This window comes from Orycteropus afer, unplaced genomic scaffold (genome assembly GCF_000298275.1).
Source record: "Orycteropus afer afer isolate SDZICR_OR568_19922 unplaced genomic scaffold, OryAfe1.0 scaffold00246, whole genome shotgun sequence".
Taxonomy (NCBI): Eukaryota; Metazoa; Chordata; class Mammalia; order Tubulidentata; family Orycteropodidae; genus Orycteropus; species Orycteropus afer.
This window is the reverse complement of record NW_006921833.1, coordinates 3,904,475-3,915,921: the sequence shown is the minus strand read 5'-3', so window position 1 is coordinate 3,915,921 and position 11,447 is coordinate 3,904,475. Positions and strand designations below refer to the sequence as shown.

Genomic DNA, 11,447 nt, shown 5'->3' with positions numbered 1-11,447 from the left:
GTCCAGTTAACTTCAGGGTTTTTGGGTTTTGTTTTCGTTTTTAAAGACATACTTCTTGGTTAGGATATTTGTTTTCCTTTGAGAGAAATTAGTTTAGTCTAGAAATAAGATAGCCAATTTCTTTTCCATAAAATCAATGAGTGATGGGAAATCTGTCTTTCAACATTAAAGACCATATAAAAATGTTGTGGCATCCCAGGGTGTATGAATATGCAAATGGGGAACACATTTGACAGGTAACGGAAAGGTTAGTGGTTCAAGTCCACCCAGAAGTGTCTCAGAAGAAAAGCCTGGTGATCTACTTCCAAAAAATCAGTCACTGAAAACGCTATGGAGCACAGTTCTCCTCTGACATATGTGAGGATGCCATGAGTTGAACTGATTTGATGGTAACTGATTTAAAAATGTTGTTCTTGCTGTACACTTGGATCAAGACAGGAATATTTTATGACAATTTAAACATGCAAAAGGTATTTTTTCATGTAGTAGCCCCTGAGGTCTTAATATTTTGTTTTCCAGGAAGTTAACACTCCCTTCTAACACCCCCTCCCAACATCCTCTCTCTGAAACACTTATTAATAAAATATGTGGAAATAAGGTCATCATGAAATTTAACAAAGACAATCTGCCATTGATTGTGGGAAAATATATGTATTTTAAAAAGGTTAGTGGCTAATTTTAATTCCCTTAATAAGGGTGAAAGTGACACATTTCAAGAGAAGCATTATGATAATTCAAGTGTTTCATAAAGATTTTTCTCATTATTTCAAAACAGTCTACAGAATCCACCCTTTGGGGATCAAATATCTGAGAAAGATTGAAGTATACAATATAATCCTGAAATAATTAAGCAATTATTTTACAAACATCTTTACCTCAGCAAAAACTTATCTTTGGAATAACAGTAAAAGAAAGAAACAAAATGAATATAAGTAACTCCAAAGATGAATTCATTTGGACTTGTACAGGAACTCAATGTTGTCTTAATTCCATCCATGTCTGAGTGAAAAGAACCTGTAAACAAATCATTTGTGTTCATGTTTTTGTGAAGATAAAAAAATATTTGCTTTTCATTTACCTAGGGTCTAAATTATTTTTCATCATCCTTCATTGTCTTCTTTTTAATGGGTAATAAACTCCTGTGACATGTCAATGAATTACAATACACTAGTCAGTAGTTTAGAAGTCCTCCATGGGTAGGCCACCTTGTGCATTCTAGGACACTATTGTGTTGTTGTTGTTATGTGCCATGGAGTTGGACCCTACTCATAGCGACCCCTCCTTGGGTTTCTGAGGCGGTATCACTATGGAAGTAGATTGCCCCATCTTCCTTCTGAAGAGTGACTGGTGGGTTTGAATCGCCAGCCTTCTGGTTAGCAGTCAAATGCCTTAGGCACTGTGCTCCCAGAGCTCCTTCTAGGCCACTAGGAAACACATTTCCAAAGCACGCCAATTTTTTTTTTTTTTCTTTAATACTTTGTGCACTAGCTATCTAGTTATTCAGTTTTAATCATTCAAAACAAGCACTCATCAGAGAATGACTGATACTCTGCTTCTCAGAATTATTAACCTTATCTATGAATTACCATGAGGCTACGAATAGCAACCAAAGAAATGAAGAACCATGAGGCAGAGTCAAATATTTTTTGAGCATTAGAAAGATTGTTTTGGGGCTCATCGAACACTTCCACTTCTTTATGTTCAGAGAATATTTCAAGTTTGTAGAAATAAATATAAGCAGGAGTCTTCTGGAGAAGCATCAAAACCTTATTACTCAAATTTGATGGCCAAACATGGAGGCATTTTTACTTGGCCTCACATCTAAATTATTAGATAAAATTTTAATAATGCCATATTTTCTAATAGTTCTTCCAATATGCAGATAAGTATTCCTTTTCTTCTCCAAGTGTCTTTATATTGGTTAAAATTTAGGGTTCCTAGAGATTTGGATCATCAGTCCTGCTAAACAAGGTAATATCATCATTGTGTAGTAAGGTTGAGCACTCTATATTGTCTAGTAAAGCATATTTGTCTTCATTGCCATTCAGATAGGGGACTTCTTCCTTAGTAGTGGATGTCAGCTGATTCCAGGTAACGTTAGTATTTTTAAAAGCATGTAGAAGAAAGATTCCATTGATAATGGTCAAGAACCCACTCAAGGTCCCGATGATATCTGCAGCTTTCATGCCATACCACTCCTGGAATAAGATGGCAGAGCAAGTCACTACCATGGACGTGAAGAACACATAATAAATGGGAGTCACAAGAGATGTATTAAAGGTATCCAGTGCCTTGTTAAGATAGTTAATCTGTGTAGTCACTGAAAGCACAAGTACAACCAGCAAAACAAAGACCAGGGGATGCTTGTAAACGGGCTTCCATTCTAATAGTTCCTTAATGGCAATTCCCAGGCCCTTAACAGAAGAAACTGAAAACGCTCCAATCATTGAACAGATTGAAATGTAGACCAATATATTGGTCTGTCCTTTCTTGGGAGCCACCACCAAAATCAGCACCAAGGAGATCACAGTTATGATGACTGCAAAGGATATAAATCCTGTTAGGAAGACAAAGGAATTAGACTTCAGAGAACGCTAATAGCATCATGCCTATCTGAAAATCTTTCTAGTCTTTAATTTAAAAGCATAGGAGTTTTAGAGACAGAAGTGAATTAAAAAAAAAAAAAAAAACTCTATGTACAGCTCTCAGTAGTAGTTAACAAAGGACTTTCATAAACATATTATTGGAATCTCACAAATAACAATATGAAGTAGGGCAGGTATTGTCTGATTGCCTCTTTATTTTCAGAGGGAGAAATTGGTGAAAGTTTGGGGTAGAATGTAAGTCTTTTGCCTCTACCATCTCCATCTTTCCTTTTCACTGTGTAGAGTAGAAGCATGAACACAAAATTAAGTTTTGTTGCCTTTTCAGAAAACTCTTAATATTCAATCAAAACTTACAGTGTCTCACAACACACAGGCAGGCTTGTAGGAAGCCTATTATAATATTATTGAAAATATCATTAGATAAGGAGAGAGAGTGGAATAGTATTTGAGTGTGTCTTTAGGTTGAATCACAGACCTGGGTCTCTCAATTTCATTTCCATTTCATGCAAAGAAGCAACTTCTTCTTCTTGAGGGGCATGGATAACCATCACAGTTGACCCCAATATACTTAATATGCAGCCTATTTTCCCATGAATATTCAAGTGCTCATTTAAAAAATAGGAAGACAATATTGCACTGTTAGGGGAGAAAAAACAAACAATCATTCTGGTTGAATTATGGTTTGATTTCACAGAAGCACAGAAATCACACTGTGGTATATGACATGTGAAATATATTTTGTGACATCAAAAACCTGAATTGAGTTTAAAACTCAGAAATGATGGTCAATCATATCTATCATTGTTGTTAGTTGCCATTGAGTCAATTCTAACTCATGGTGACCTTATGTGTGCAGAACAGAAGGCTATGATCTTTCAGAAGCAGATTACCAGGCCTGTCTTCTGAGGAGCCTCTGGGTGAGTTTGAGGTGTCAACCTTTCAGCTGCTAATCAAGTGCTTAAGTGTTTGTACCACTGAGGGATCCTCAATCAAATCTATGTTATTGCTTTTATAAACCTTTTATACCTAAACAACTATAATAGGCAGTTTATACCCTGTTAGTCTTCCCATGATCTTCTGAGAGGTCTCTTTCAATTCATTTTTCAATTTTCCTATTTTCTCCTGGAAAGCCAATCAAAACTGAAGATCTCTTACTTCATCCTGGCATGATATATTTAGAATATATGTGTCCATGAAAGATTCAAAAAAACGCTTATGTGTAAGGAAGAATTACTCTACTTAGGGCTGATATTTAGGTACTCACTGGTACAGCCATATGGCTTAGCAAAATGCTAAAATACCTCTCCACCATCTGCTATTGCCCTAATACTTTCTTCTGTCCAATGATCCCACTGTTTCAGTTGCTTTGGCCCCAGGAAGCTCCAGATTGGCACTATCAGGATACATGAGTGTACCATCCTGTTGCTCCACCAGTAGGCTTGCTGAGGCTCCTATACACCACCCTCCTTGCCCATTTGCCTTGACACTCCTGTGAGCGTATTACCAAAGCCATTTGGTCCCCAAGACTGGAGTCAACTAAAGGTGCTTTTCCAGAGTCACTCTTGTGAGGACTGTAGCTTTAATGCTGGAAGCTATGCTACTGGTATTTCAAATATAAGCAAAGTTACCCATGGTGGAAAGGTTTCAACACAATCCTAGACATAGGCAGACTAGGAAGAAAGGCCTGGTGACCTATCCCAAAAATTAAAAAAAAAAACCTCAATGCCCTCGAGTCTGATCCGACTCATTGTGACCCCTCCTTGGGTTTCCAAGGCAGTATCTCTGTGGAAGTAGATTGCCCAGTCTTCCTTCTAAGGAATGGCTGGTGGGTTTGAACTGTCAGCCTTCTGGTTAGTAATAGAATACCTTAGGCACTATGCCACCACAGCTCCTAATTCCAATGAAAACCTTACGCATCACAACAGAACATTGTCGAAATATTCTGCTGGAAAATGAAACCCCTAGGTAGGAAGGCACTACGCAAAATGGACTCAAACTACCAAAGATTATGATGATGACAGGAATGGGCAACATTTTGCTCTGGTAGACATAAGGTCTCTGTGAGACAGAACTGACTCAATAAGTTATTAACAATAATCTTACTACCTATCATTCATTGTGTGCTTACTAAGTGCCAGATAGTGTATTAGCTCACTTCATTCTCAGAGCAATCTTACAAAGAAGGTAAAAGGAACTGGGGAGGCCTGGCATAAGCTTTTTACTAGAATTGGAATGAATGATGATAAAAGGAAAAGAAAAAGACAACAAACAAAACAGTAGTTTAGCCTCTAAATAAGAGTTCATGGGCTCACTAAATACATTCACTGGGGATCATAACAAAGATGAAGTCAGAAAAATTAGACCCACATTCTATGAAATAGAAAAATTATTCTGTTTGCAGTACTAAAAGAAACTGAGGTCTTCAAACAGGGAGAGAATCCAAGAATTTTAGTAAGAGTTAAAATTTAATGCAAATACTATGCTTTTTAAAGTCCCCTGATAACTACTGTCATTAACCAGTAAGCAACAGGATTAAAAGGACTGTGGCAATTTGTCCAGGTAAAGATTAACAAAAAAAGGTACCAGGTTCCATTGAATCATTACAAATAGGGTCGGTATGAGTCAAAATCGACTTGATGACATACTACAATGGCAACATAACACATATTCATGGTAGTAGGAAACCAGGCTTGTTCTCCCACGGGTTTTCTAAATAATAATAATTAGACAATCTATTTATTTCCTAGGAGCCTAGGTGGTGCAGTGGTTAAGTGTTCAGCTGCTAACTGAAAGGTCAGAGGTTCAAATCCACCAGCTGCTCTGCTAGAGAAAGATATGTCAGTCTGCTCCCACAAAGATTACAGCAATTCTACTCTGTAGAGTCACAATGAGTTGCAATCAACTCAATAGCAAAGGGTTTGGTTTTGGTTTTTGGTATTTATTTCCTGTTCCTATTGATATGTATTTCACAGTCTTCTCAAATTGCTTTTGTGATTTTTTATTTGTCTTGTTACAGCAATATATTTCTTGTGGTTATCATGGGATGAAAATACTTATAGAAGTCAAGCTTTTTTATTGTTTACATACCTTATGAGGACACTCAGGGCGCCCAGTGGAGTGACCAAAGTGGCAGGTGCAAAAGCATAAGCCACAAAATTTGCAGCCTCTCCTGCTCCCACTAGCAAGTAAGCAACAATATTAAAATGAAAGAAGGATTTATTTATCAAAAGAGAAAAACATACAACATGCAAAGCAATAAACTGATAAAACTTGCGGCTGACAAATTGATTCTGACTCATGGCAACCCATGTGTTACAGAGTAGAACTGCTCCATAGGGTTTTCTTGAATGTAATCTGTATAGAAAGGAGCCCTAGTTGTGCTAATGGGTAAGTGCTCAGCTACTAACTGAAAGGTTATCGGTTCAAACTTACCCATACACTCTGTAAAGATTAAGCCAAGAAAATCTATGGGGCAGTTGCACTCTATCACATGGCATGGCTATGAGGCAGAACAGAACTGACTCGATGACACACAAAAACAACAGCAAAAACAACAATCTTTACAGAAGCAGATCACCAGGCCTTTCTTCTGTACCACCAGAGTGGGTTCAAACTGCCAATTTTTTTTGTTAGTCCAAAACCCATAAAACCCACTGCTATCAAGTCAATTCTGACGCATAGTGACCCCAATGGGTTTCCGAGGTGGTAAATCTTTACAGAAGTAGATTGCCTGTCTTCCTTCCACGGAGTGGCTGGTGGGTTTGAACTACCAACCTTCTGGTTAGCAGTCTAGGTACTGCACAGCCTTGGGCAAATCATTTTTGCCACTCAGGTTCTTAAAGAGACCCCAAAAGTTTCAAATCCAAATATGTTGACAGATGAATACACATTTTAAATAATTTTCTATAGAGATTTTTAGTTATGTCAGTTTCAAAAACCGTCTTGATGAAATCTAGTAGAAGTAACTTTGGAGTGAGCAGAGAATTATTCCATTTGCTCAAGAATCCCAATTGTTTTGTAAATTAAAAAAAGTATAAAATTATAATGTTTTGTAAAGCTCTAGAGTGCAGGTAGGGGATAGCCAGATATGCCTACCACAGGCCCTTGTAGTCAGGGATCTCTGAGTTGAAGATTATCTATAATGCCTTAAGTGTCTTAGTAGCTGAAAGATAGTCAAGCAGCTATTTTAAAGAACACATCTTCAGGATGTGTTCCTGAATGCAATCTTTTTTTTTTTTTTGTCTGAAAAACTCTAGATTTTCACAAGACACTATGAGGCAATAATGTCTAGAGTAAGGGAAAATCCCTTCAAGAGTGAGGATCTTGTACTGAGGCCAAGTAGTCGTCCCAGGCCACAGTTGGACACTTGCCCATAGAGTGTGGTATTTCATGCTAGAAAACTATGCCAAACAAATATTTATTGTAGAGAGAGCTTCTTAAGCGCATAAAAGTCACCAACACACTGTTCTTTCTTTCAACCCAAACCTGCAGGAGTCCTCTGCTTTAAGAAAACATCATAAACAATCTAAACATAAAGAATAACTAAGAGATTGCTCTCCTAAGAAGTGCCACAACAGTTTGTTTAGGATACTAAGCTTTCCTTGAAAACTTTACATTACTTATATTTTTATATTTGTAGACAGCTTTCCAGGATATTATTGATTTCTTGTTAATCTACATGTAATTGTCACTAAAGATTATCTCTAATGTTGAAGGCTTAAGCTTTTCTCTCTTCAATACTAGAATAAACTTTTTACATGATGAGAGTAAAATTGTGGATATAGCAGTTTTAAACTATTTTCATTCTGAAGTATGGGTAGGGGGTAGAGAGACAGGGTAAGGGAGGAAAGGTGATAGAATCATTCACATATCTATCTGGACTCTTACCAGTACAGCATTTGTTGATATTTATTCAAATGAAGTAAGAAAATGAATATGAAAATACCATGAAAACTGAAAGGGCTATATGCATTTATTTTAATTTATCATTGGTAGAGATTTTACCATCTGTTACAGCAAAGCTACCCAATTCTTTCCTATAGCAAGACCTCACAAATAATGAGATGTATTATTTGGCTGGGAAAATACACAGAAGTTTTAAGACTTCTGACTGCAGGAGAAGATTGGCAAGTGCCATGAAAGAACATGTTATGAAGTCTTTTCTTCTTGAAGTTTCATGTTTGGGATGTAAGAAAGTTGAGGGGATCAGAGGAAGACAGATATTAGTGAAAGTGAGGAAGCAAACACTGCCTTCCATTTGTACATCGTATTAGTGCAAAGTAGTATGAAACTGCTTTCAAATTAAATCTCATTTAATCCTCGTGGAAAGTCTGGAATGAAGGAGAGTGCTCACAAACTTCATCCTCTCTCCATTTTTTCAGTACCAAACAGCCAGATAGGCTTTAATTTTATCCATGTTTGATGCTGGCAAGAAAAAAGTACCCTCTCCTTAGAACATATACAGCTAGCAGACTCAGATTTGAATGAGGAGGTGGGGAAACAGGAAAAAAATAGCATTTTTTTCCATTACTGTGGGGAGAAAAATACAAGAGAAATTTGTAATGAAATTTCCAACTTGTTTCCTTGTAGTTTAAAACAGTATCGATAGCACAGTGTGAGATATATATAAGACAATATATTCCACCCATACAAAAATCTCTAGACTTAAATGCCATTCTTGTCAGGAAGACAAATTAATTGATTCTGAAAAATTCTTTGTAATCTATCATTTTAAAAGCAAACACTATTGTCAGCATTACAAACTTACTTGAGAGTAATCCTGCCCACCAAAGCCATTCCTTGAGGTAAGAATGTCCACCCTGCCCTAGGAAAATAAAAAGGATTAAGTTCCGGATGAACATGAGGAACATATTTAATATCACTGAACTGTACATATGAAGATTGTAGACATGGAAAATGTTTTGTTACGTACATATTTGCCACAATAATAATAAAATTCAGTTCTAAATTAGAGGAAGAACCAAAGAACTGACTTCTAGGGAAAGTATTAGATGACAGTTGGAAAAGTTTAAGATCAAGTAAATGAATCTTAAGTCTCGTAACTTATTTACTGCCTTTAAAAAAACTTAACAATATTTATGAATACTGTCTCATATGTTTAAACTTTAATGATTGGATACTACTCCAAAATTTGGCATATCATCATTTATTTAACCTGTATAGGGCTTTATATGTGCATATAGTGTCTAGTTGTTTTTTTTTTTTTCTTATAATTAAAATCCTAGTATGAAAATCTAGGTGTGTATCTCCATTTGTTTGCTTAAAATAAATTCATGAAGTTGAATTATTAGGCTTGAAAATATTATTGTTTTTAAACTTTTTCAAATTGCTCTCAGGAAAGCTTATGCCCATTTATACTGCCTCCAGCAATGTCTGGGAGTCAAACTCCCTTACCAACATAGGGCATTATCTTAAAAAAAAAAAAAAAAAGAAAAGAAAAATCCTCTCAAATTGGTAAGCAACAACCCAGGAGCTCACTGTTATATTGTAAGTACTTCTTTGGTAGACATGAAGTAATGTTAACTTACATATACATATTTCTTGGCCATTTACATTTACACTTGTGTGAATTTCTTGTTTACATGCTTTAGCTTTTTTCTGTTGTTGTTGTTAGGTGTCAGTTGAGTTGGTTTCAACTCACAGCGAACTAAGGTACAACAGAATGAAACACTTCCCAGTTGTGCACCATCTTCACAATCATTGGTGTCTTGAGCCCATGTTGCAGACACTGTGTCACTTCATCTTGTTGAAGGTCTTCCTCTTTGTCACTGACCCTCTACTTTACCAAGCATGAAGTCCTTTTCCAAAGACCGGTCTTTCCTGATAACGTGTCCAAAGTATGTAAGATGAAATCTCGCCAGCCTCACTTCTAAGGAGTATTCTGGCTATACTTCTTCTGAGACAGATTTCTTCATTCTACTGACACTCCAGAAATATTCAATATTCTCTATCAATCCATAGTTAAAAGGCAGCAATTATTTCTTGGTCTTTCTTCCTCATTGTCCAGCTTTTGCATGCATATGAGGCAATTGAAAATATCATAGCTTGGGACAAAGTGCCACAGTCCTCAAAATGACATTCCTGGGTTTTTTTGTTTTGTTTTTAACACTTTAAAGAGGTCGTCTGTAGCAGATTTGACCAATGTAATATGTTGTTTGATTTCTTGTCTGGTGCTTCCTTGGACATTGATTGCGATGCAAGTAAAATGATATCCCTGAGAACTTCGATCTTTTCTCAGTTTATCATGATATTGTTATTGGTCTAGCAGTGAGGATTTGTTGAAGTGTAATCCATACTGAAGTCAATAGTCTTTGATCTTCATCAGTAAGTGCGTCAAGTCCTCCTTACTTTCAGAAAGCAAGGCTATTGTTGTTGTTATTATTAGGTGCCATGGAGTTGACTCTAACTCATAGTGACCCCATCCATGTACAATAGAACAAAACACTGCCTGCTCCTGCACCATCCTCACATCCTTGCTGTACCTGAGCCCATCGTTGCAGCCACTGTGTCAATGCACATTGTTGAGTCCTTCCCCTTTTTCACTGACCCTCTACTTTATCAAGCATGACATCCTTCTCCAGGGAATGGTCCCTTGTGACAACATGACCAAATAGGTGACACAGAGTCTGGCCATTCTTGCTTCCAAGGAGCATTCCAGCTGCACTTCCTCCAGGACACATTTATTAGTTCTTTTAGCAGTCAATGGTACTTACAGCATTCTTTGCCAACACCACAACTCAAAAGAATTGACTCTTCTTCAGTCTTCCTTTTTCACAGTCCAGTTCACACATGCATATAAACCCCCCCCCAAAAAAAATCAAACTCACTGCCCTGGAGTTGATTTCGACTCATAGTGACCCCTTCTTGGGTTTTGGAGGCAGTATCATTACAGGAGTAGATTGCCCCATCTTCCTTACTAGGAGTGGCTGGTGATCAGTCAAATGCCTTAGGCACTACGCCACCAGAGCTCCTACATGCATATGTTGTTGTTGTTGTCATATGCTGTAGAGTTGATTTCGACTCATAGCGACCCCTCCTTGGGTTTCCGAGGCAGTATCACTACGGAAGTAGATTGCCCCATCTTCCTTCCAAGGAGTGGTTGGTGGGTTTGAACTGCCAGCCTTCTGGTTAGCAGTCAAGTGCCTTAGGCACTATGCCACCAGAGCTCCACATGCATATGAGGTGATTAAAAATACCATAGCTGTGTCAGGTGCACCTTAGTCTTCAAGGAAATATCTTTGCTCTTTAGCACCTGAAAAAGGTCCTTTGCAGCAAATTTGGCCACTGCTATACGATATCCAATATCTTGACTGCTGCTTCCATTGGTGTTGATTGAAAAACCAAGTAATATGAAGTCCTTCACAACTTCAATCTTTTCTCCATTTATCATGATGCTGTTCATTGGTCATGTTGTGATAATTTTTGTTTTCTTTAGATTGAGATGTAATCCATACTTCAGACTGTAGTCTTCAATCATCATCAGTAAGTATTTCAAGTCATCCTCACTTTCACCGAGCAAAATTATGTCCTCTGCATAACGCAGGTTGTTAATGAGTCTTCCTCCAATCCTGATGCCACCTTCTTCATATAGTCCAGCTTCTCAGATTATTTGTTCAATGTACAGATTGAATGTTGTTGTGGTTGTTGTTATGTGCCGTCGAGTCGGACCCAATTCATAGCAACCCCTCCTTGGGTTTCCGAGGTGGTATCGCTACGGAAGTAGATTGCCCAACCTTCCTTCCAGGGAATAAGTATGGTGAAAAGATAGAACCCTGATGCACTCCCTTCTTGATTTTAAACCATGCAGTGTCCCTTGTTGTA

At 37.4% G+C, this 11,447-nt stretch overlaps 1 protein-coding gene across 1 annotated transcript in view; it reads right to left on the bottom strand.

Annotated features, from left to right (window-relative positions):
- Nucleotides 1-1,937: 1,937 nt before the first annotated feature.
- NIPAL1 (NIPA like domain containing 1) overlaps nt 1,938-11,447 on the bottom strand; it is a 31,233-nt gene continuing 21,723 nt past the window's right edge. Inside the window, exons 3-6 of the mRNA XM_007949447.1 lie at nt 8,374-8,430; nt 5,694-5,784; nt 3,082-3,242; nt 1,938-2,557 (exon numbers count right to left, since the gene is read on the bottom strand). Of these exons, the coding sequence (XP_007947638.1) occupies nt 1,938-2,557; nt 3,082-3,242; nt 5,694-5,784; nt 8,374-8,430 (929 nt within the window). The remainder of the gene's footprint in view (nt 2,558-3,081; nt 3,243-5,693; nt 5,785-8,373; nt 8,431-11,447) is intronic.